Source organism: Lonchura striata, chromosome 4, assembly GCF_050655825.1.
Source record: "Lonchura striata isolate lonStrDom1 chromosome 4, ASM5065582v1, whole genome shotgun sequence".
In the NCBI taxonomy this organism is placed as follows: Eukaryota; Metazoa; Chordata; class Aves; order Passeriformes; family Estrildidae; genus Lonchura; species Lonchura striata.
Genome location: NC_140706.1, coordinates 44,906,815 through 44,933,611, shown reverse-complemented (window position 1 = coordinate 44,933,611; position 26,797 = coordinate 44,906,815). Strand labels below are relative to the sequence as shown.

General features: G+C 42.1%; 1 protein-coding gene across 19 annotated transcripts in view; it reads left to right on the top strand.

Moving 5' to 3' along the window:
* Positions 1 to 10,725, top strand: part of CENPC (centromere protein C) — a 28,966-nt gene extending 18,241 nt beyond the window's left edge. For 6 of the 19 annotated variants that reach the window (XM_085578922.1, XM_085578909.1, XM_085578907.1 and 3 more), the window contains 2 exons: positions 49 to 118; positions 605 to 10,725. In XM_085578922.1, coding sequence (XP_085435048.1) covers positions 49 to 118; positions 605 to 701 — 167 coding nt within the window. In that variant the 3' untranslated portion in view covers positions 702 to 10,725. Of the gene's footprint in view, positions 1 to 48 lie in introns of all 19 variants that reach the window. The other 13 variants (XM_085578923.1, XM_085578912.1, XM_021532613.4 and 10 more) reach the window with 4 other exon arrangements.
* Positions 10,726 to 26,797: the final 16,072 nt, after the last annotated feature.

Genomic DNA, 26,797 nt, shown 5'->3' with positions numbered 1-26,797 from the left:
AAATTGCCAGTGGATCTTAAGGAAAACTTACTCTGTTTTTCTTTGTAGGAAATAGATATAACATACGTAATCTTCTGAATGAAGAAAGTGTTCTTCTCTTCACACAACTCAAAGACAGGTGAAAAACTTTCTGCAAAGACGTTTGCTTAAATACAGTTGCCAAATCTTTGTATGTTCTGAAGTTCTTTTTACGTAAAAAAATGCTTGAGTGGGCCCACCCTAACATTACAAATGAATACAGAGCAGCTGAAATCAAGATAGGAAGAGTTGAGGGAAAAAAATCAGAATCTTGTTGGTAGTTTGCTTTCAAACTGAAATGACATACTGAAGGACCTTGCTCTGAATCAGTTACTGTTCTTGGGCCATCCAGTGACAGAAAGATACAAGAATAAAATGTGTTGGGTGTATTTGTTGTTCAAAATTGTATCAATATGCTTAATCTCTCTAAAGATGCTTAGCACTTAAAAAAACGTTGTCATCCTCAGCTAACATCTGATAGATAGTCTTAACGACTGCCTGGTACAACCTGCTTAGAATAATCTCTGTTTTTAAATGACAAACCTGCTGTTTGCATTTCAGTAATTGTTGTCTAATTGTTGTCTAGGAGATGGGATGCGTCAAGGCTGCTGTGCTGGAGTCCAGCTGCCTTCTCATGTGTTAACGACAGGCAACCCTTCCTTGTCTGGCAGCAGGATGATTAGTGCCTACAATCTCAATAGGAAAATGGGAGCTCTTAAGTAGGAGCTTATCAGTTGTGTCTTTTGTGTGGAAGCTAGGGTCTGATTAGCTCTGAACATTGTTGATAGCTTTATTTTGTGTAGCAGTGATAGGTCATTGCCAAATGTATTACTTTAATATCTCCTTTTGATTTGCTTGCTGTGTTCCTGGATAATAATGAGGACCTTTGGGAAAGCTGTAATTATACTGTATACTCCAGAAGCCAAGTCTAGACAGCAGATGGTATACATAGCATTTGTCTCCCAAGCTCTTCGAGGTTCCTTCTGGCTGAAGATAAGGACAAGCTACAGCTATTCTCATATGCTGCTTTCTCTCTCTGGTCATTGCTATCCTTGAAGAGAAGGAGATAAGGAAAATTGAAATGGAATTGTGAACTCTTAAGGACTTGAGGATTGAACACTAACCTTGTAACCAGTCTTGGCCATGATCTTTATGCTAAATCTAGAGTATACATTAAAGTAGGAAAGAGGAATTGGCTATTAGCTGTCAGCTAATTTCTAGTATCTGTGACAGGTCTTGGACACCAAGATGACCGTGCCTCTGAAAGATCCTTTGGATTGGAGAATTTGAGCTAATACTTTGTCATTCTCTTTCAAGCAGTAGTTCCTATGATTAGTGCATATATAGACTGACAGTGTAAATACTTGGTAGAAGTTGTGTACTGTCTTTTCATTCATGGCAAAGTCACATGTAACTCTGAAATGAAACAGGAAGATGCCTATTGCTATTTAGTTCTGTCTTGAAACAAACTACTTACTGTCAGAGTTCAGACTACACAGAAAATCCTTTTTTTTTCCAGCCTCAACTTTTATAAGCAGTTTAAGAGCTAAAAAAGAAAACCGTCATTTAGTCAATAGATATAAATATGATGTTGGCAGCTTTTCTAAATTTTGGACTTGAGTTGGTCTTGTCAAGGTCAGCAAGATTCAAATAATGCCCTTCCTGTGCTGGAGCCATACCAGCTACCAGATGGGCACACATGCTGTCTCACTGCTTGAGGGGATACCACCCACTAAAACATTTAGTTTTTAAGTCTTTTAGCTCCTCGGGCCTACAGAGATCTGGAACTTTGCCACTTGGAAAAAGTACAGGGCTAGCCTTAAACCTAAGGCTCTGCTTCCAACCCAAGCAGGTCTCCCAGTGGTCAGGCCATGGATGTGATGGTCTCTGATCCCAGCAGCAAATTGCTTCCAGTTAAAAAATGAGAACAAGAAAAGTTTTCAGTTGTGTTAATGGCTGGGGAGTTCTGAACAAAAATACCCTGCCGATTCTTTTCTGTATTACCTGTCTGCATATTGGGTAGCAGAAGGATGGATACTTAAGGGGTAGGTAACTTATGTGGATGGACTACAGGGCTTGTGGTGCTAAAGGAGAGTGTGGGTGGATGCTGTGGCAGAGCTCAGCAGGCTGCTGCTTGCCAGGGATGTGTTTTCATTTGGTAGGCTGGCATGAGAAGCGATGACAATGTTCTATCAGGCACTGATGTGTCTTTGCCCCCTGCATCTTGGCGGCAAGATTGTGAGGGGGTTTTCTTTTGAGTCAAGAGAAGTAAGTTCTTCAGGATGCTTTCCAAAACAGATTTAATGTGTGCAGACCTTTTTCTGACACAGGCTGGAAAGTACAGATGTTCAAATGCAGGTTTCAGGTCAGCATGCCTGTTTGTTTTTTCTTAATTCTATGGCTGGAAGTGTCAAGGAGAAAAGGGCTGATTTGGTAAAGTATGTCACCTTTTAGGCTGGATGGTTTTGTTGCTCTCTGTCTGGTTGGTTTCTTGAGAAATCTGTAGTCTGCAGAGAACATTTTGTAGCTGGACTACATCTGAATATGTTTGTGGTTTCCTTTTTTTAAGAAGCAATATCAGGTTTGTCAAGGGATGTTCTTTGGAATATTGCTCTAGTTTAGCAACAGTTCTATTATTTGTCAGTAGATGGGGCTTCAAGCACAGCTCTTAGTCCTTTGCTGGCCTCTGTACTCATTAGGGTCTGGTTTTTGAAAGGCAGGAAGGACAGTGTGTTAAAGGTGGAGATAAATTTATTTGAATTCTCTTGCAAGGAGATTTAAATCAGTTACCATTCACAGTAGGACTTAACTACTGAACGTTGCTAAGTTCATTCAGTTACATGGATGTTGTACTTGTTACAGCCACTTGTACAAAATCGTTCTTTAATCATTAGTGCACAGCAGGACCTGGGTTATTCACTGTTGGTCTGGATTGCATTTCAAATTTTTTTCCTTCAACTTGGCACTTGTTAAAAATTTGCTGCTGTGTCATTAGCCTAAATACAGTGTGAGGAGGTGCAGGAGAATCTTTAGAGTGCCAGGACTCCTATGGCTGCTGAGTTCTGCAGTGTGTCAATCAATAATCAGTTGCTAGTCAGAAATAGCAGCTGATGTTTCACCTCTGCCTGGTCTTGTTTTGGTTCCTGCTTCCTACACTTTTGTGTATAGCAGGCCAAATAGGATATCGCAAAGAAACAAGCCTTTTTTGAAATGAGAGAAGTTAGTGTTCTTCCTGCATATGTGTGATTCTTTTTGCCAGCCTGTTTTCTGCTCTGCTGAGTTATCTTACTTCCACTGGCTACTGTGGTTTAGCTAGGTGTTTGTGGAGGGAGCTAGGCTGTAGTTAGTTAACCAGTATTACCTGTTGTGGAGTGAAGTTGGGATCTTTGTCTTGAAAGAGACAAAATGTGAGATACACTTATTGTTCCTAGAGGATACATACTGATATCCTAGTGGATATCCCTTTTTCAGTATTTTAATTCATTGCTTTCTATCAGCAATAATTGAGAGAGCTGGAAGCAAAAGCCAAGTCACATATTTCAGCTTTATGTTAATCGGTTAATGTATTCTATAGCAGGTACTATGGTAACATCCAGGGCCTTCTTTTAAGAGGCTTAACTGAGAAGTCATGCCACAATAAAAAGCCACAGCTTTGAAGGCTGTGGCTCCCTTCAAAAAAATTACAGATTAGTAGGTTCTTTTTCAAATCTATCTTTTTGTAGTTTCCTTTGGTTAGAAAGCTGTTCCTGTTTTACTAAGCAAAGCTTTTTGAAGCTTAAATTAGCAGAAGAATGATTGCGGTACAGTCAAGTGTGTATACACATCCATATTTGTACAACTCTGTAAACCTAAAATAGGAGATTGTGAGCTGAGTAATTACAGACAAAATAAACAGGACCAATAAAACAAACTGTTGAGGCACATATACGGCTTCTTCTATTTTGCAAATGCACAACTAAATTGGTTATCTGTAGATTATTTTAAATTAACATTTGGGGAATGCAATAAACATAAAGAGCTGTTTCCTCATTTCATAACAGTTGATAAGGCATTTGAGCATGAAGGAATATTTCTTGTATTTGTACTGCTGTATAGACTGTATGATGTCGTTTGTATTACAGGATTTACTTTAAGTGGTGAATTAGGAAACAAATACGTTAAACATATACATAACATAAACATGAACAGTTTGTCTTCAGAGCTGCTCTGTGTTTTTAAGCCCACTCATAAAGCTCATGTTCTGATCTGCTTCATTTGAGCTTCTGTGCCCAAGTAAAGGTACAGCACAAAGGGTTGTAAAATCACAGGTACTTCGTGCTCCTTCTGCAGTACTGTTTTGGAGACAAGAGCAACAGTGAGTGAAACAAGGAGCTGGAAGAAACAAAGTGTTTACTTTGTCACCTTGACTGTTGAGATGCAAGTCTAAAAGTGTTTACAGAAAAAAAAAATTTATGTCTAGAATAAGATGCTAAATATCTCTTTTCAGCTTGATAGATAAGGATTTATAAAGTTGAAAACGAAAGAATTCCAGTACTCTTGACAAATATTTAGGAAGTTTATTAAATGGTTATGATATCTGTTAACACACATTATTTCATTTGGTTTATTAAATTGTTTTACTGTGATGTGTTTAAAGATGCCTCTTCTTGTGTTTTCGGTATCTGAAATGAGAATTGATCAAGATGGCAGATGAATGGGAATGCTGTGAGGGTGTCTTCTGGAGTCAATGTGCTGTAAAGAGGGAGGAGAAAGGAGTGATCTGAGAGGTGTAAACATCATTAAGAGCTCTATGTTAGTGCTCGAAGGTGTTGCAGACTGACTGGTCTAGGTTGTGCAAAGCATTTTCAATGAAGCTCAATAACTTTGAAAAGATCATATAGGAAAGGTTTTCTGGTGTTGGTGCCACAAGGACACAGATGTCTCTGCTGGTAACCCACGCTCCTTTGACATTGTAGTAGTGATCTGATCACTTGCATTTAAGAGCATTATGTCATCTTATCTAAAACTACAGGTTCAGCTAATAAGCTGAAGAATGACCTAAGACCTAATGACCTAAGAAGAGGCCTGAATTTAATGAATTGTACCCTTTCTTTTTGTTAGCAACACTTTTGTGTTGTAGTACAGTGGGGGTAATTTGAAAGTTAATTACAAAAAAGTTTTTTTCAAACACTATCGAGACTTGAAATTTAATTGCTGACAAAGAGGGGGCTCCCCTAAGATGGACTAGCCTATTCACTGAAGAAACTGACCACTTCTCCTATATTTCAGTTAGTGCCGAGTGAGCTCTGAGGCTAATTAATCAAAACAAATTCACAATTAAGCCCAGGAAGGAAGACTAATTAAGTAGACAGTTAAGAAAAGTGCTGAAGAAGGGAGCAACCTTAAGGGGAAAGTATGAGACTCCCGGTACTGGCCCATGAAGGACAATTAAGTGATAATTGCAGAGGCCTTTTTGCATCTAGCAAATCCCTTCTGCCTTTTTTTATGGCTGATTTTCTTAGTAGAAGCAGACATTTGCCTGATGAGGAGCTAAGCTCTACCATGCACTTTTAAGGTAATTCACAGGTAAAGCAGAGAGGTTGCTACAGCTATAAATTAGAACTTAGCTTCCAGACTTGAATACTATTTTAGATAGTGAAAAAGCTCCACTGTGATTTAAAGACAAACTAAATGTTTGCTTTATTTTCCTCTTCATTTTGTGGCATACCAAGTCCATGTTAGCATCGTGTTTAACCTTTCAGACAAATTACACAGGCTGAACTATCAGAATTTAAAGAGCTTCATTTTGTTCAGTTGCTCACCCCACTGAAGCTCACAGAATCCATTATCTTGTTATGAAATGGCTTCTGCTGCTTATGACCTTGTATTGGGTTTGTATGGCCAGGTTTTGATAGTGGTGGGGGGTGGTTATTAGGATGGCTTCTGTGGGAAGCCAGTAGCAGCTTCCCTGTGTCTGACAGAGCTAGTGCCAGACAGCTCCAGTGCCAACCTGCTGCTGCCCAAGGCTGAGCCCACCAGACTTGGTGCTAACTACTCCGTGGTAACATTTAAGAATGAAAAAATGTTACTGTGCAGAAGTCATAATTGCCAGAGAAGAGAGGAGTGAGGATACGTGAGAGAAACAGCCCTGTCCACACCCAGGTCAGTACAGAAGGAGCAGGGATGAGATCCAGGCACTGGAGCTGAGATTCCCCTGCAGCTTGTGATGGTAATGGGTGAGTGACATCTCCCTGTCCTCAACTCAGCCCAGGAGCCTTTCCTTATATTTCCTCTCACCTGTCTAGCTGAGCAAGGCAAGTGATAGAGTGGCTTTGGTGGGCACCTGGCATCCAGCCAGGGTCAGCCTACAGTCCTGCATTCATGCTGCATGATATATTTATGGTTTTGCTGGGAAAAAAAAAAAAGGAGGAACCTATAACGCCAGTATTGTTTTAACTGAAAATATTTTAAATTTTCTTCTGAAGAACTTTTTAAGTTAGCAAAACTAAACTCTAATGAGCTGAGGCTTTTAGATGAGGCTACAGCCCCAGATTTCCTTCATCCCTCCTTGCTCATTTCCATTCTGATATGTGATGCTAATGAAGTACAAAACCTCTCTTAATGTATTTGACTTAGCATGGGCTATAGATTTGTGTAAGTGTTCCCTTTTCTCCCCCCTCATATCTGGAACTTGAATTAATGCAGAAATTACATTGGAGAGGTCTCCTCAAGTATTTATTCAAATGTTGATAATAATTGCTTTTTCTTCATGAAATTCCATGTGAATACTATGCCAGTGTGATGTACCATGTCTTTATATGCAAGTCTTGAAGTATCTGCCCAAAGTTCACTTTTGTCTCTTTTTCTTCCTTCTCTTGGAACAGGCTGCAGGATGAGGCATTCACCTACTGCTGTTGCAGCTCAGCTGTTCTCTCAAGTTTCAATCTGCTCCTTCATTTTTTGTCTTGCTGCCTAAACTAATTTCCTGCCCTATTTGGATTGTGTCATGGTTTGACACTGGCACAATGCCAGTGCCCCCATGAAAATGCAATCTCTCGATTGAATGCTGTGAAATGCAATCAAGAATAGAGCAAAGCAGGCCCAAGCTTAATAACAGGGAAAAAAAAACTTTATTAAGCTACTACTATAAAAGAAAAAAGAAAGGGAAAAAAAAAAACCCACACAAAGATCAAAATGAAAACCTTGCAAAGCATTCCTCCTCCCACCACCCAACTCCAACAAACCACAGTGAGACACAATCTGGACCCCAATCAGGTTCCCACCCTCCAGACAATCGATACTCAGTCCATCGAGGGAACAGAGTCTCTCCTGTGCCACAGACCCCCCAAGAAACACAGCTCCACATCCTGTGTTTCCATGTCACACATGGCACCGCCCGGAGAAAAAGTTTGCCATGGTGGCCCTTCTCCTTTCCATGCACAGTGCTCTCACCACCAATGCATGGATGGACAGACTGCTTTTAGGATTTTTCCTTTCAAGGATGCCCTGCCAAGAGGGGAAAAAAACAACAGTTCAGTTTTTCATTTTTTGGGACCACAGTCCCCCCCCATTTTCCCCTGGGGCTGAGGGTCCAAGAACAGAGGTCTTCTTTTCTTCTTCTTTGAGGACAGAGGGCACCACCACAAACCCCCTAACTTTCCTCTGTTCGCTCCACTTCTGTCTTTTCCCAGCTGAAGGAGGTCTCTTGGATCACTGTCATCCTCCTAAAATACAGTCTCTCTTGGAGGAGAAGATTGGTTCAGTCTATGGCTACCAAGGAAAAAGTCCAGCCAAAAGCCACTCCATCATCCCCTCCCATCTAGAATTTCTCCTTCTAACATCCCAGGGTCCAAGCTGTCTCTCTTCCTCTCTTTCAAACCGAGGAGGGGAAAAATTCACAAAGCTTTCATTTCTCAGGAAGGGTTAAAAGTCCTGACTCCCAGGGATGGCTCAGTGCGAACTGTCTTGGGGGCGGGGGGGAGAACGGAGACATCCCAGATTTCTCCACCCTTCCATCTGTAGGGAAGAGGCTGCAGTGCACGCTGACCGGAACCAAAGAGAATGAGTTCTGGGAATTCTGCTTTTAACCCCTCTGTGTTCTCAGAGGCGTGTCCACCTTCAATTGGTCAATATCCAAATTGACTTCTTCCTTCCAAGAAAACTATTTTTCTGTGTCAAACCACAACAGATTGCATTTTCCTTACTAAAGATTTCTGTCTTTTTGCCACTTGCAAGGATTGAATAATTTTTTAGCTCATTCCAGGTGTTTGAATTATTTCAGAGGTGTTCTTGTGCCTTTGCTACCTTTCCTGCAAATTTTGTACAGGGCCTGGCATAGCTTCCAGTTTTCACCCTCAGAGAAGTGATGCAAAGCTTTCTTTGGCTTCTGTTCTTTGAAGGGCTTTTGTGCAGTTTTAATCCCAAGAAGGTTGGCTTAGGATGTCACTGGCAAGGTGTTTGTTACTGTCATCATCTGCTGTTTTCCTGGCTGCAGAAGCAGAGCTGAGACTGCTTCAGGTCTAGTTGGTTGCCCTTGAACCTTATCCATCTGCTGAGGCTGGCTCTGCAGTGCTGGAAGAATCCATCCTAGCACCATTCCCCATGGCCAGACTTACCCTGCAGCACTGTAGCATCGTGCTTTTTGCTCATCTTAGAGCACAAATTCAGCATGCTGGTGACTTCCTTTGCCTTGGCACAATCTTGATGTATGTCTGCCATCACTTAGGCACCATGCCATACCCTGATTTTGTATTGGCAGGATAGTCCAGGCATTCACCTGCTCTTACATCTTCATTCTTCTTGCCAGTGGGAGTGCCACCTGGCACCAGCTGGTTTTGGCACAGAGGTGTGCTTGCTGTTGCATGTGTGGGTGTGGATCTCTGATGTGCCCTCTCACACCCTCTTGCTGCTTGACTTTTCTGGTAAATTCCAGGAGAAAGTAATCTTAGTTTTTAGTGTTTCTGCGGTGTCTAAGGAGTCTAGACTGAAAGAGCTGTGAAGGTTGGGTAGCCCCTTAGGATCAGCTTCATATATTTCTCTTGGAGATGGAGCTGAGACCTGGCCAAGCACATGTGACATACCTTTCCATGTGGAACAGTTCTGTCCACAAAGTTCATATCCCATCATCTCCGTTTTACCATTCTTAGTGCCATGTGTGGGAGCATGCATTGGCAAAGCACATCAGAGTGTTGGTGTACACACTTAGCATCCTCATTCTTACTGCTGTGGTTGCTGCAGAGAGGTCAAGAGGTACAGAAGAGGTCAGGAAACAGAAGCTCATGTGAGGGGAAAGAGCTTATCTGAACCTGGGGCAGCCAGCTCTTGGTGGTTGTGCTTGTGCAGATGTGTTGGATCAAATGACTTCCAGAGGTCCCCTCTGACCTCAGACATCCTGAAGCTGCAACTTGTCCTACGGAAGCTGCTCTTCCATAAGTTTAGTTCACACTTTTGTTGGGAAGACCCTTATTTCTGTACCCCTCAAGTGGAGAGCAGTTTTTTCCATGCCACAGAGCAGCCCACCAGTATTGCCACCAGAGTGTGGGGCAGTGCCTGAGCCCCAGCCACTGCCATCCTTCTCCACACTAAAGGACAAAATGTGCATATTAGGTAGAGTCACAAGTGTCAGCTTTAACCTTGCTTTTCTAATCTTGGCTCTGAGGAGTCCCTCTAGGGCAGACACATACCTGGGTTTGATGTGAAGCCCACTGCTCAGTTTGGGCGAATTAGCTAACACTTTTTGGCACATACACCGCAAAACATTTTACTGTATTTGGATATTATTTTCACCTGCAAGTCTTAACAGCAGTCTTTATTTTGTGCATGGGCTTTAAACCAGTTGAAAATTCGGTATCTTGCGCAGTCCTGGCTATCAAGCGTCTGCTTTTCCCATATAACTCTACATGTGTAGTAGCAGTACTCAGCTGTCACTTGATGTGGGGAATTGCATCAGATATTATTCTCTCAGCAAGCGATTTAGTTCCTGGTTATTTTCCCTACTGTCAGCAGCTTTTTGTGACCTTTGGAACTTCAGACCAGAGATTGTGAACCATTTGTGTAAATCCAAGTTAAAGGGAATTGAAGTACATGCAAGATGTTTATAAAAATAACATGAAACACACATGCACATTAACTACTGAGGCCTCTTGGTCCTTCACAAGATATATTTCATATTTGAAATACCCAGAGAGCAAGTGTCAGTGCCACAACCAGGTGTGGCTTTGACAGCTCCAGGTTTTGCAGAGATGAACACATTTGTCAGAGACCACTATTAGTGAAATTAAATTAGACTAATGTGCTCTTTTGAGCATAATTGAAATGATACTAATGTTTTTATTGATTTGCCACTGGAGTAGGTGAATACTGTGATGTCCTTGCTGCTGTGAGTACAATTTGCAGTTGTTCCACTTTACTGTCTTGTAACTCCCCAGTATTATGTTATAGGCCTATCTTTAACTGTGTTAATTTGAACTGCTGTTTTTTTTTCTATAATTTAGAACAAGACCAAGAAATGTGTTGTTGGACGCCTCTTCTCCATAACTTTACCTGCAAACTGAAGATCATCTAATGCAGAGGAGTTCTAAAGAACACCGAACATTTTCATCGGACATCCCCATTTTAGTTTTAGGGGCGTGTTGTTTCATTGATCTTAAAGATCTTTCTTCATTGTAAATGGTAAAGACATCGTTTGTTATGAATTTTCTTTTGTATCAATAAATTTGAAGTAATGCACATCAGTTTTGATTTCTTTGATTTTAAATAATTTTAGAATCAGTTTTCTAGCATTCCATGTGGTTTTGAAAATGCAGGTAATTGCATGAGTTTGACTTATAAATATTTATGAATTAAGATGTGAGTTACCTTGAGTAACTTCAAAGATGTCAGGAACTGAAATGTTTCACTGTTTCTCTGAAGTTGTTGAAACATTCAAAGGGAGTTTGAAAGTAAAATAGTTTTCAAAAAATAGAGTCATAGACTCATTAAGGTTGGAAAAGACCTTTACGACTGTCCAGTTCAACCACTAACCCAGCCCTGCCAAGTCCATCACTGAACCATGTCCTTGAGTACCATGACTTTTAAAAACTTCCCGGGACAGTGATACCACGTCCCTGGGCAGCCTGTTTTAGTGCCTGATAACTGTTTCAGTGAAGAAACTTTTCCTAATATCCAGTGTAAACTTCCACTTACGTTACCTGAAGTCATTTGCTTTCATCCTGTTACCTGGGAGAAGAGACCAACCCTCACCTGGCTACAGCCTCCTTCCAGGTGATTGTAGAGAGAGAAGGTCACCTGTGAGCACTTGGCCTTGTTGAACCTCAGATGGAAATGGAGGTGAGATTTGAAAAACACTTGACAGTGGCTTTGGTTGTAGTTTGAATCCCTGATGTTCCTGCCAAACTTACACAGAAACATCTGGTTGGAATGGTGCAGAATTATTTGGTATTCAAGTAAATCACCATCAGAACTACATTCTGCTGCAGCATGTGATCATTCAGTGGTCTTTGTATTTGGTACGTGATGACTTATGCTCTGCCCTACATTTTCTACAAAATTTTCAAGGTGTTTCCATTTAGCTGGAGATGGTGCTTCCTGAGAACAAATCTTGCCTAATCATAGTGAAATAAAATACAAACACCTCCCATTCCTTCAAGGAAAATACGGTCCATTAGTTTTTAATTTGCTAGGAGCATCAGTTTTTAATGTTTTCCCCTTTCCCTCTATCTCCTGGGAATATCAATCTGCATAGATCTATTATTAATTCCACAGTAACAAGCTCATTTTCTCAAAAATCTTTACAGTGGGTGGTAAAAATAGGTCTCCCCAGGAATTATTTAATATCCAAATTGCACTCAAGTGTCCTATGCATAGTGCTGGGTGGCTGTTGGTAGTGGTGGTTTGGTTGTTTTCTCCTAAAGCAGCTTTGCCTCATCTGAAGTCACTCTTTTCTATGATAAAGGTGAGTGTTCTAGGGCTGTCCAGCATTTAAAACTTGGGAGTCTGGATGAGTATTTAAAATAATTGTGGAACCAAAACAATTTTTGGAGGTGAAAGGTTGAGGAAAAATCCTCTTGAATAGCAGCATACTATGCTATGAATGATAGTGTATTGTTGCATAAGTATTGCAGAGAAGGGAGCAAGAGAAGTTTTCCACTTCTGGAAGGTTCTGGAATTTCTGTTTATAATCACCTGTTAGCCATGCCCCAGTGTGGGAGGATGGATTGTACTGTGTTGACTGTCTTCTGCCAAGGACCCTGCAGAGGACAGTGAACACAACATTAGTTTATAGAAAGCCTTAGGTTGATGTTCTGTACTGTGAAAAGCAAAACTAAACCAAAACTTAGAAACATATGTTCTTACTATGATGTGTTGCCTGAACATTTGTATAACTGTTAGTCCTAAGTGAAATATGTAAATGAGTCATAATGTCAATTTACTTGAATATGTATTTATAAAGATGCTGCAACTTTGTAATTAAAAGAAAAGGGGGAATTGTGTGAGGATGGATTGTAGGGGAACAGAGATAGTGCTGAAGGTGATCTCACCCCTGAGGAGTTGCAGGTGTATTAATTACCAAAGAGCAGGAACTGGCCTGCCCTTAATAGGTCACAGCTGTGTCCAGTAAGGATGGGTGTTGTAAAAGGGTGGTTTAGCTGGTCAAGAGGAGAGTTGGAGTCAGTTGGCTGTGCTGCTGCGAGGAGCAAGGGTCAGGTGTTCATATTAGGGACAGGAAGGGTCAGTCTGTGCTGCTGGGGACAGGTAGAAGTCAGCCATTTGTGCGGAAGAGAAAAGGAGTCAGTGCTGCGAGAGCTGCCCATGAGAACTCGGAGAGAGAAGGTATGAAAGTCTTACAGTGAGGTAATAAACTAACAGTGACAGTCAGTTCCCATCCACCGTTGATTGGTGCCAAGCACCGACACCAACAATTGGTGCCCTGTACGAGATGAGTTCCTACACCCCAGGAGCAATGGAGTGAGCATTTTGCTGGCAAGAGCCTTGCTGGAGGGCACTATTTCCACCTACAGTTCTCGTGCTCCTTGAAGCCTTGTCTCATTTCCAGTAGTTCCCATTCACTGAAGCAGCAGAGAACCTGACTCTACAGCACAGCCTCCTGTGGCCTCTTCTGTGCACCTGGGTAAGCCCACACCCATCCACAGTGCTTGTGTTCCTGGGCTGTGCAGGTTGGGAAGTGGAGGGTGGTGCTGGTGTGTTCCAGAGAGCCCAGATCTGGTCTGGCCTGAGCGCAGTGTAGGTCACTGTAGGATCCCTTCAGGGCAGTACCTGGACTGGGAGTCTCCTCACCCTGACTCACTCAGACAGAGTTCTTTTGCTTGTGGTCTGACATGAGCAATGGTTATTGCTTATCTTCTTTACAGTGTTTAGGAGATGCTTTCATTCAGAACAGTCTCAGATTTTCTTATTAATTGGCTCAAACCTATGCATCAAACAGAAACAGCAATAACCACATAGATAATGTGCTGTATTTTGGTAGTCAAGAAAATTTTCTTTTACCTGCTCTAACCTGGAAGAATCAGAACATTTGCCCTTCCTATGCCAGTTAGACTGAGTCATAACTTCATAGAAGGAGAGCAGTTCCGGTAAAACCTGCACAGCGACCCAATATAAACTTTTAGGAACCAAGGAGCTTCTTTGTCTGTTACATGGATGTATTGTTTGGAGTTTGTCATGTCCCTGGAAGGTCACAGTTTGAGGAGCTGTAAGAAGGGATAAACAGGTGAGGTGCATAGTTCATAGGGGCACATTGGAAGATGAGGCTGAATTTTTTTTTGCATGTGAGAGAATTCAACTTAAATATTTTATCTTGGAGGATAGCAAGCGGAATGCGGGTCTTAAAAATTACCCCAGTCATCCATGTTTCCCCACTGCACAGCAGGAGGGAGTGGGATATCCTGTGGCTCATACCAAGCGAAGGTGATGGTGTTCATACAGTAGCCCAGTTTTGGGCATGGTATGTGCCACAAGCCACAGTCACTGTTTGGGGATTGCCAAGCCAGCTCTGAGCTCGGGTGTTTACTTGTGCTGTGACACATGGTGGCCATAAAGGCATATGTTTGTACTTGGGACTTGGGAGCAGCAATGGAAGCTTCATGTTGATCAGTGGTGGTGGAAGAGATTATTAAATGTCACATTTATTACATGTCTTCAGCAGCTCAGTGTTAGCTTTACCATTTGAATCTCTTGTGTATTTTCAGTATCATGAGTTAAACAGTTTCTCTCCTGTGAGAAGCCACTTGGTCATGCTGGTATGTGGTCTGCTGGTACCCATCTGTGACTGCTTTCTCATGGGATTCAGTTGTTACTAAAAAAAGATTTTCATTCCTCTGCAGATAAGCAGATTTAACTTGTCTGTTAAGGATAGTGTCGTTTTTTTCTTCTTTTCTGTTTTCAGCTGAGTGTCATCCATATGCATGCTTAAGTGAAAGACTATATATCAAACCAGTGCCAAATGTTTTGCAACCTAAGGAATTAAGATGGAAGTGAGTGAGGTGTAGACAGCTCTCCTGGCTGCCTGTCTTCACACTGAGGAGAGCTTTCTGGTGCTACAATAGCCTTGCTTTGCTTCAGGCACTGCCCCAGCCTGGTGAAGCTCTGCCACCTATCAGTCCGGCTGCCATCATGTCTGCTTTCTACTGCTCTGAGATCCCAGACTGTGCAAGAGACAGAGAGAAGCCCATTTCCAGCTCAGGCTGATTGTATTTAATTTTTTTCTTTTTTTTTTCTCTTTCTTAACGATGTAAGTAAATAGAACTAATCTGTAGGATTTACAAATGGGAGTTTAGCCAGCCCTGATGAGGATTCATGGTTTGGAAGTCCTGTGCTTGATTATTTTACATTTATGTCATTAAAATCAGGATGCTGTAGGTTACTCTGCTAAATATTGCAGGAAAAGAGGCACTTGAGCCAAGGATACTTAAACAGAAGATAGCCTGGTAGCTTCCCTGCTGCTGGTTGCATTTCTTCTGCACAGGCACGCAAGGTAGTGGGTGCGAACATTTCTGAATTCACAAAATGTATTGAAGTGGTGTCTTTTGGATGTTGGTCTTTTCCCTTCTCTCCCTGAAGAGAATGAAGTCAATTTGACTAAAACAAATGAGTCAGAAGATTGTGTCTTTCAAAAAAAATTTTTTTCAGAATTTTTATGCTCACATCACCTTGCTCTGAATGAATGAATGCTGTGTTGTTTTGGCATGGGGTTTGTTTGCACCTTTTTTGGTAGTTCAGCCTCCAAACAAACTTCTAATAGCAGCTCCCTGCAACCTTGGCAAGCACAGAAACTGCTAATGTGCAGGAGCAAGTGGACACAAAACCCAGTCAAAATACACTGAAAGTAAGTTTTGAAGAATTTTTTTCTCATGTTTGAGAATGCCTGTTGCTCTTCTCCTTTTTCCTGTGTGCCATGGCTCCCAAGGACTGAGCATCTGCAGAGGATTGAAGACACAACGTAGTGGCAGGACTGTACCTCTGCTGAAGGCCAGCCAAGCAGCCTGCTCCATGTGGAGGGTGGAGGTTCCATCTGCCTTCCACCATCTCCAGACTGCTGTGACAGATGCTCTTTCCCAGGGAGCAAATCTTGCTGCATTGCCCTGGGCTCCAGAAGGCAGGCATTGGAGGAGGCAGGAAATCAAGCCAAGTTTATGGAGTTGTTGGAGGGATGCAGAGAGATTATACTCAGTCAGAGGAGGATAGCACCAGCACCCCTGCCCTGCTCAGGAGGTATCTGCTCATTGCTGATGTGCATGGTTCTGCTTGGGGGCACTGTTTGCTTTTTCAGCTGGCCCTGATTTTGAGGGTTCTGCTCTGCACAATAAGATGTCTTGCTGCTGTCTGTTATCCAGTAGCTCTGTGCTGAGCCTTCTGCCTTCCATCACTCACCTTCTCAGAGGTTTATTCCTGTGATCCTGCATAGTGCTTTTTTTGATTATTGTTTGTATTTTTAAAGAGTTGAGGAGAGGTGTCATTTTATTTATATCCATGGAAACTGGAGCCATGGGTTTTGAGTCATTAAATTTATATCTAGGCAGGACTGCTGTTGCACTCACTGCCTGCTGCATACAGGCATATAGTTTCATTTTGAGAGCTTGTGTTTACAGAATACAGCAACTGAAATCCTGGTTTAGATTGTTATTTGCAACCAAACTGCTGTGGTCTGAATGCTGCAAGAGTTAACTTTCAGTGGAGCACATATAGTGGTATTACGTTTCTAGTCCAAATATAACAAACTTGGTGGCTCTGCAAGTGAAATTTTATTTCCTTTGTGGCAGACAAGGTAGGAGCACACTAGAATGGGAACATGTATAGGAAAAAAAAAAATTAACTCAATCTCTTCCTTGAATGATAGCAAAACTGAGACTGTGTACATACCTGATACAGAATAGTCATCCTTTTTCATTACATGCCTTGCATTCTTGCACCGGGTATGTATTCAAGCTCTGTGTGGGCAGAGGTGTATTTGTCTGTATTCTGTAAATGAAGTTTTGTGATCACAAGACATAGCTTCTGTTTTCCACTAGAGGCCAATAAAGCGCAGGACATGGCTGCTGCAAGGCTTTCAGGGAAAACCCCATCTTTTATTCCCTTTCAGACCTGTTGCTGAACAGTGGTATCTCCATCTTGATGATTATTTCTTCTTTTAGAAATGGTTCTCCCTCTAATGAAGTGGAGTTCAATCGCTGTCTTCCTCCCAGCATTTTGTTCCCAAAACCTTCAGAATGTTCAAGAATTGGCGTCTTGATTTGCTCATATGTGTTCCTTCCATGTTTTCAATTCCTAGCTGTTAACTATGTAGCAGCCTCCATGGAGTAAAGGGCGCATCAAAAAGGCAATGGAAAAGTGAGTAATGGAAGTGCTTGGGACTTTTTAAAGAGTTTGAGGAAATGGACATCTTGAGCTACTACATTTTACTGGGGAGCTTCCTAAAGTTTTTGCTTACAAGTGACCAAGCCAATGACATCCCATTCCAGCTGAGGCACATGGTGTTGTCCCTACTGTGACATCATTCTGTCAGAGTGCCTTTGCCTCCTGACTCCTCAGGTCATATCTCAGTCCTAAGTAATAACACTAGTCTCTTACAAAGTTTTTAAGAGGTCCAGAACATCAAAAGCCCTCAAATACAAGAGCTGGTGCTGCCAGCTCTGTGTCAGAGACAGAAGAAGCCATCTGGGATAATGTTTATTTGCCTAGGAACTACCCCACATTCTCTGTCTCAAGTTAAGACTAATGCTGCCTAATGTGTTGGTTAAAGCCAGAAACGTTTACAGTAAGACAAAGGCACTGCTTGAGGCATTAGCTTGGAAGATGGTTTAGGATTTTGTTGCTGCCTGGCAGGGATGCTTTGTGGGTGGCACATACATGTGAACCCCTCTGGATGCCACACTGCTGGGCCTGGTTCGAGCACTGTGCTTTGACTACTCATCCTAAACCTGTGAGATTTCTCTAGGGGTTATAGGAAACCTGATTTTAGAAAGAGTTTGGCTTCTCCTTTGGAAGGATATACTTGCATGAATAGGCTGCTATGGTAGGAAGCAAAAGTAAGGTGGGATTGCAGCTCAGAGGGCTGTCCGAGTTGGCGCTGATCATGTGGTGGCATGGCTTAATGCAGTCCTTTGAGCTAGGGCATGCTTATTTATGGCCCCCTCAAGATTTATCAGCATCTGCAAGCCCCTGACCCAGCCTATGAACCAGAAGGGCTTTGCTGCAGCCTTTCTATGGTTAGAGAGGGGAGGTCAAGCCAGGCAAATGCTGCATTAGATAGGGTGTAACCCATGAGGTGTCTCCCCCAACTTCATTCATCTGCTGTCTGAAAAGGATTTCCCAGTATGGCAGGATGGGCTGTTTTGAAGTTTATACCACAGAATATGGTAGCTGGCTCTTCCAGAATAAATGGTGTTTGCTAGGCAGGGGCCTCTGGAAACAGCCTGAGTTGCCAGTGGCTTCAGTGAATATTGAACACCTTACTGTCAACTGCAGAAAGCTGATTTATTACTATTATTTACTTCTCATTAGCACTGATGTAACACAGCAGGGAATCGAGAGCAGCTTCCTGACCGTTATCTGATGCTGCTGATGGCCATGTGTGTGCCATGCTATGGTGTTATGTTTGTGCAGGACCTGAGATAAGTGGGGTAGCAGCTGGCAAAAATGAAGGGAAAAAAGGAAGAAAAGGGAATCTAGCTTAGCTTTATTTATGCCCTGGTGCAAGTAGTGTCAGAAACACTCATACGGTGTATCACATCAATTGAAAAATAAGTAGGAGGTGAGACTGACACATCAGCCTTCAGTCTAAAATAGTCTACAGTTCTTTTTGCAAAATGAGCAGTTTGTGTATTACTGGTCACATATGCTGTTTAATTTTCCTTGTTTTCCTGCTGTGCATCTTTTCTTTCTCTCTTAGGTGGATGTCAAATAAAGTGTCACTGGGAATCAATGTTAAATACTCAGTGCTTCTTTAAAAATAGAATTACAGAATCATTAAGTTTGAAAAAGACCTCCAAGATCATTGACCTAGCAAACAGTACACCTATCCAAGCCATGACCAGCTAGGAGAATGCCGTGTCCAAAATTTTACTTGAAGTCCAGGTAGACAACATCCACAGCTTTTTCCTCATCTACTAATCAGGCTGCCTGGTCACAAAAGGAGATCATGTTGGTCAAGCAGGACCTGCCTTTCATAACCCTGTGCTGGCTGGGCCAGATCCTCTGGTTGTCCTGTCTGTGCTGTGTGATGGTGCTCAAGACGATGTCTGTAAACTTCCCCAACACTGAGGTCAGGCTGACAGACCTGTTGTTCCTGGAATCCTCCTTTTTGCCCTTCTTGTATCTGGGTGTCTTGCTTGTTCACCTCCTGTCAGCTGGGGCCTCCCCAATTAACTAGGACAGCAGGTAAAGGATGGGAAGTGGCTTGGTGAGCACTTTGTGTTCAGATCTTCATGAAAGATAGGACCTTATGATACAAGGTGCTGTGCAAACAAAAACTCCAGAATCTCTATTCTACAGTGTTTATATTCTAACTGGCAAGGGGAACATAATTATAAGTGTAATTTTCTTTGAAACAGTGGAGCAACCCTTATAAACCAAGTTAATATTAATAATTCTTCATTTTCTGAAGAATGGTGTTACAGGGTGACTGCCTTGCTGTGATTGAAGCACTGTAAAGCAGGTGTGTAGACAAAAACATGAGCCCCTAGTTTCTTAGTGGAGTTTCAAGACAAGCAGATCTCTCTGCTGAGGTTTGCCACATCAGAAATGTTCAATGAGAGAAGGGGCTTGGGGCATTTTCCTAGATGTAAGTCCAAGGTGCTATTTCCCTTGGCAGGTGACAGTACCTGCCTGCCCAGCTGTTTCACACTCCTGTAAAATGGGTGATTTGGAAACTTGCACTTTAGCAGCAGTGGAAGAAGAGCCTTGGGTTTGACAGATGCTGAGCAGTGGCAGTGACTCTTGCATCATATGTGATGCACAAATGGGGGATACTTTTAGTGCTTCTTAATATGTTAAATTGGAGGAATGTTCAGCCCTGTTTTTTTGGTGCAGATCTTAATTCTAGATATTGATTTTGTCCAGGGAATAAGTTCCTGCTCCTCACAGCACAGGCTGACTTTGGGTGGAGCTGGCAGTCCTGTAGTCGTGCTTGGGCTATGGCACATGTAGGGGGGAGTTTTGTGTTTGGCCAAGGCAGAGATGCTGGCATCAATCCTCTGCTGCCGCTCAACTCAAGCCAACAACTACATGAGGGTGCACTTCAAGCTGCTCTGGCTGGGAAAAGTACTATTAGATCAGTGCATGTTGTATTTTATACTAAGCCTTTTATGCCATCCCCAATATCACAAGTCAGCAGGATGCTTGCGAATGAGCAGGAATATTTGATCTGGGCCTGTAATTTTGTTAACCGTTTCCCCTTATATTAATTTACATTTGGGTGATTTTGTGAGAAACTATAGCAGAATTTAATAACACTAATATTAAAAAACCAATATCAGGTCTGCATATTTCAATCTGATTAGTAGTTTTTCTCTTGATTAAATTATGCATTTTTAATGCAAGCCCTTCATTTGTCTGCAATAACACGGCACTGTAAACCTCTGTGTAAAGCGAGCACAATTCAGTGCCCTTTTTGCTCCTGCTGGTCCTGGATGCAAATTTCCTTGTTTCTCAGTAATATTTTCTCTGTATCCATCATAGTGCTTGCCATTGCTTGCCTAGTATAAAAGGTCATTGTAAATCCTGATTACTCTTGAAAGTTGGTCACGCATTTATTTCCTAGGCTTGATATATTTCATTCTTTTGCATGTCGGAAATAGATTTAATCAAACATGAGAATTTGTCTGGAAGAAACAGTTCATGATTCTTTTTATTTGTGTATTTTTTTTCTCCCCATATAAATGGTTTTGATAAATACACCCCCTTCAAACATCCAGAATTTAAACTGTTTTTCATTTTAGTTTGGAGAGCTGATGCAGAATAGTTATTCTTTGTCAAAATCTTTCCTTTTTCTTTTTATATTTTGTGAGGGATACAGACAAGAATTCACTCTGCACCTCACTGTAACATTTTAGTGATTCTCTGAAGTCAACCACACCAAAGCGTGGTTAAATGGTAACAAGAGAGCTCAGGATCGCATCACAGTAAACAGCAAAAGGAGCACTGGGTTCAGTGACACCAGGACATTGTACGGCTGAAAGCCCTCAAAGTTTATTTGGTATATATTTTTGGTATATTTTTTTTGTGTGAGGTTGATTGTAAGTTTTGCCTTTTCCATGTAAAGAAACAAAGGTGGTACCCAGTTCACCTCTTTGTGGCTATCTCATCAAAACCTTATTTCATCTGGATAGCTTTGAAAAAGAGATGGCTGGGGCCTCAGAACCAACCTGACCTGTTTTTATCTTAATTTTTAAACAGTCCTAAAATTTTCTTCTTTAATTTTTCTACCTGCTAGGAGGCAACAGTCATGTTTGCTACTACCCTCATCTATTTTTTACTATCCAGTCTGCACAGGAATAAGCCAGCATGATGAGCATCAGCTACCATTTTTGTTTTAAAAAACTTATAATGCTATTCTCACAATGTAGTCTGCCTATAATTTTCCAAACACCAGGCAAAGTTCTGAGCTGTGAACTTAAAGCCATGGAGAGAAAAAAAAAAAGAAAAGAAAAATATGTTCCACCAGAAGATTCACAGCTGGCTTTAGTGTTATAATAATTTGATATCCTTTTTACCATGGACCTGTGATTTGTTTGCTTTTCCAGGCAGGACTGTTTCCCCACCTCTTCTCCTTTATATTCTCTCATATTCATGTTTATCAGTTACACACAGAAATAAAACTGTTTTATGGTGAATACCCTCATTAATGTGCTTTAAACACTGTTGGCTTTAAAACGATCCACTCCAGAGCTCCAAAGGCATTTTTGAGATTAAAAGTATCATTCCCCTTTTAGCACAAACAATGTGAAGGTACCAGGTAGAAGGCAGAGATAGGGGAAAACCATTTCCAAAGCTGAAAAGGATTCAGGAGATTTAGCTACAGCCTATCCGGCTTAAAATAAAGTTACAGCCCTGTCCTTTCCTGTGGCTCATGTCTCTGACAGCAAACGTCATTAAAGCCGTGGAGAGAGGCATTGCTTCTTGTTCTGAATCGCTGAAATTCAATGACTAAGAAAATAATGCCAACTAATGCATCCCCTCCAGAGCCCAGTCCTTTAGTGAGTTTTTTTTATTTTTTTTTTTGGCCTCCATTTGGGCAGGGAATATTGTGAAGGGGAAGCTGTGCATCAGGAGGAGATGTCTCTGGGTACTGGATATACATCTCGTGCAAATTTAGACTTTGCCCTTGCTCTGAGGATTCAGGTAGTTTTCTGGAGGCATTAAGTGCCATTTAAGCTTTCAGATGTTTTAAATCAGCTTCCCAACATTTACCAGCATGATCTCCTACCTCATTCACCTGCAATGAGCCTTAAACCTAATTCTGCACATTCATATGCCTGAACTGTCTTTGCTTTCATGTTCAGTTTCACTCTTACTAAAAAAACAAAAAGGCAAATTATTCACTGCATTGTCAGACCACTTTGGGGAGTTCCATACTCAGCCCAGCTTTACTGCATAGAAGTCTGCCTTCTTTTTGTGTTTGTGGAAGAACTTGGCTCGTGGTCCTTTCTGCAAGCCAGAGCTCCAGGCTCCCAAAAACTCACCTCTGCTTCTCTACAGTTGGAATTCAGGTGCCTACCAAAGCCATTCTATCAGTCCCCTCCTCAGCTGGACAGGGAAGAAGAAATATGTCAAAAGCCTAATGAGTTGAGATGAGGACAGTGAGAGATCCACTCAGTAATTACCATCACAGGCAAAACAAATATAACTTGGAGAAAAATTTAACATTACCAATCAAATCAGAGTAGGGTAATGAAAATAAAAACTAAATATTGAAAAACTTTCCCCCATCTTTTATTCTTCCTGGGCTTAAATTTCCTCCCAAATTTTCTATCTCCAACTGTGTGCAGGGATGGGATTTTGGTCAGTTCATCACATTCTCTCTGCTGCTCCTTCCTCTTCAGGGGGAGGAATCCTCTCACTCTTCCCTTGCTCCAGCATGGGGCCTCTCCTACAGGAGACAGTCTTTCATGATCTTTTGTCTGCACAAGTCTTCCCATGGGCTGGAGCTCTTCACAAACTGCTCCAGTGTAGGTCACTTCCATGGAATGCAGTTACTCCGACACAGACTGCTCCAGTGTGGGCTCCCTGTGGAGTGACAAGTCCTGCTAGAAAACCTACTCCAACGCAGGCTTCTCTCTCCACAGAGTGACAGGTTCTGCCAGGAGCCTGCTCCAGCATGAGCTTCCACAGGGTCACAGACTCCTTTGTGCACCCATCTGCTTAGGCATGGAGTCCTTCATGGGATCACTTCTCATCCATGTACCTGCCATGGGCTTCAGGGACACAGCTGCCTCATCATGGGCTGCAACGTCTGCAGGGCTCCACTCTCTGGTTGCAGTTGCTCTTGAGGTAATTTCTGCCCCTTAAATCTGTCATCCCTGAGATGCAACTGTCACCACTAATGGGCTAAACCTTGTCCAGCAGTGGCTCTGTCTTGAAGCTGGCTGGGACAGACTCTATCAGACATGGGGGAAGCTTCTGGCAACTCCTCACTGAAGCCACCCCTGTAGCACATCCTCCTACTGTACCCTGCCCAACCTGGCCGTGCAAACCCAACACACGCAATAATGGTGCACTAAGGGTTCCCTGCACAGGTGCTTTTGATTGTACCCCTGGGTCCTTGTAGGTGGGCTGCAGAATCATTCCTGTGAATCAAAGCTGTCCATTCCCATGGCTGCTCCCTGCTCCCGGCCCACGGAGCCTGCCATGCATCCTCAGAGCAATAACGAAGCTGTCATTTGGCCCAGCCTTTGGGGATTACCCACATACATTTTGTTCCTGTAAAGCCTCTATTAAGGATGCCATTCCGTGATACATATTTAAGTCAGTACCTCGGCACCGCGGTTGCCTGCGTGCAAGAAGCCGAGAAACTATTACTGTAAAATTGCCTGCAGCTCTTGAGCATAGGAGGTAGCAACTGGTTAATAGTTTCTTAGACAGCCCTGGCAGATGTGTCAGGTTGCTTCGCAACTGCGCACCTCGTGGGAGAGCAGCACGCCAAGCTCCCCCCTCCCAGTGTCCCCTCCTGTAATTACTCCATAGCATCATTTCTATAGTGTCAGCAGCAACATATGGACCAAGCACTGTTTTGCAGGACTAACCACAAAGGAGGAAGACTGCAATTATGTGTCCGATGATTCCCCAGGGTAGGCGCGGGTTGTTTTGTGGAAGGCAAGAGAGTCTGAAAGAGGTGGGATTATGATGAGTGTGGCCATGGAAGATGAAACAGTGGATAAAATTACCTTTCACCTTGTGTAGTGCTATTGTGTTACGTGACACTGCTTCCAGTCTTGCCTACAATGGGAATTCAAAAAGGGCAGCTGCAAAATAAAGCATCCATTTGGCATTCAACTCACCAAGTTGTTCACTACATGGTACATGTTGAGTGAGCAGATAAAGAAGGGTGCAAGGCCACATTACTTTGATACCAACAAAACAGCCTCCTCTTCCTTAAGCTTGTAAAGAGCTCTGGGGACTTCCCAGTCAGAGCTGAGTGCCTGGACTTTTACAGATCTAGGTTTAGGTGGAAAATTTCTGTAATTGTCTTTTAAGTCCTACCCTAGAAAGAGAGAAAAATTTTTAAGACAGTCTAGCCTCTCTTACCCTGTATTATAATAATTTTGCTGTTAAAGCCCTATTTACCAATTATCTATTTAATTTCTGTATTTATATTAAATTATAATCAGATTATATATAAGATGATTTATTCAAGGAGACAACTGAAAAAGATTAAACACTTTTTTGCTGGTCATATCCACATTGCAACAGCAAAAGTCATGCCAGAACCCTGTGGGAGAGGTCAGCAGTTCCTGTGATGCCATCAATAACTCCAAACCTCCCAATTTATCAGGGAGACACTGTGATGGCTATGCACTGAGCAAGTCATGTCAGCTGCCTCCAAGGCTCCAAGAAAATCTTACCAAAAGGATGCAAATGAGACTGAGTTCCTTCCTTCCTTCCTTCCTTCCTTCCTTCCTTCCTTCCTTCCTTCCTTCCTTCCTTCCTTCCTTCCTTCCTTCCTTCCTTCCTTCCTTCCTTCCTTCCTTCCTTCCTTCCTTCCTTCCTTCCTTCCTTCCTTCCTTCCTTCCTTCCTTCCTTCCTTCCTTCCTTCCTTCCTTCCTTCCTTCCTTCCTTCCTTCCTTCCTTCCTTCCTTCCTCCCTCCCTCCCTCCCTCCCTCCCTCCCTCCCTCCCTCCCTTCCTCCCTCCCTCCCTCCCTCCCCCCCTCTTCCCCACTTCCATCCTCCCCCTGAATTTGATGTTTACCAGGAATGATTTTGTCACCACTTCAAAGCAAGGGAAAAGATTTTATACTTAAAAATAATATCAACTGCTTAGATTTGATTTTGTCTTACAGTAATGGTGGAAATAAAGCTGTTATGATCTCTGTGACAGTCACTACTGCTAATGCCTATCATAAAAGCCAGTAAAGAGGCAAATATGTTGATTTATCATGTATTGCTGCTCCCATATATCTACTTTCTAATAAAAATCTGTGGAATTATTGCTTACACTAAGCTTCATGTGCCCAAATTTGTATAGCTAACTTCTCCTGGAAGATTTCAAAGCTTTATTTATGGGAAGCTTTTATCTAGCTGTAAGGAAAGCGCTTGCAATGGGAGCATGCCTACCCTCGAGACTCAAACCTGTTAAGCCTACAGATTTATGCCACCCAAATTCCCCAGTGGAAAACATGCTCTTTTTCTGAGCTCTCGATTAAAACCTGGCTCCAACACATGTTTGCAGGCACTGAGGATGCTGGTAACCAGGAATTTTTGAATGAGCCCCACACAAGTCATCCAGCACCATCTCTTCAGGCAGGACCACATGTATCACCTAAGATCAAGCCTTCCTTCTAAAGCCCCTAAGGGTTATTTCACAGCTGTGTTTTTTTTTTTCCTCCCAGAAGAATTGCTTTCTTACCTGCTTCTTAATCTTATCACAGAAGGATTTTTTTCAGATTTTAGAAATTAAATTATTTGTTTTAGAGTTTGCTACCTGCACACAGCATTTGCTGAAAAGAGCAATGTGTTATTTTGAGCCAAACAATCCTAAATATGGTCTTTGGGACAAGATGTCTCCCTATCTTTCCTCTACAGTTCTTGTAAATTATGATGAATTTTGACAGATTTAAGCACCAAAGAAATATACCAAGTGCCAAGCTTTATCTCCACAAGGTTGTGAGATGAAAAAGGTTGATGCCTTGGAGAAAAACACCTGTTTAAGGATGGAAGTGAATGCAGTGAGGAGCCAATTCCTGTTTCCAGCAGCAGTTTGGAGTTGTGTCCATCCTACCTGCCCCTCTGAGCCCTTGGATTCATGCTGAGAGTATATATTCCCCTAAGTCCATGTTCAAGTGGCATACTGTAACAGCTCTGACTTGGATCAGGGGGAAGGATCAGCATACAGTGCTGAGCTAAAATGACTTGGTTTTGGACAAACATCCCAAACCAGAGCTGACTCTGGAAATTTCTCTGCACTTGTATTTTTCCAAGTTTGGGACACCATATTCTGTCCACGTTTTTGAAGAATCTCAGCTAGCAATCATACATTTTGTGTAATCCCATGGGCACAACACTGAAAGGGACATGCAAAGGACAACATTCTCAGTACATGGCATTACTTAAGGGACAGGTTTGTGTAGCATCCAGCAATAGTTATCTTCAAAAGCTAGCTGCTGGTCTGTTTCTTACCCTGAAATCAAATTGCATCCTCTTAAACCTCTCCTTTTTTTTTATGCACCTGTTAGTGAAGTGGGAGGTAGCCCACTTCATAGCTTCAAAAAAAAAAAAAAAAAAGAAAAAAAGTGCTTGGTTGGGAACTTTTTAAGAACCCCAGGAACTTCTCCATTTCCCACCTTGCTTTAAAATTAAGATTTCAAACTAATTTTCTTCTCAACATTGAAGCCTCGTTCCTCTTTCTCTCTAGTAAATATTTCTTCATTTTCAAGGTTATTCCAGCTTTCTTTTTAAAGACATGGAGATGATCTCCAGCACTAATAAGAAGTTAGCAGAGCAATCAATGAGAAGAGAAGGCTTGATCCTTTAGGCAAATTGGGTCTGAGCCAGTTAAATATTTATATGGGAAGAAAGCAAAATTCTTCTCACATATGTCTCACCTGTGCTGGAATGAGTGCTATGTTTGCTA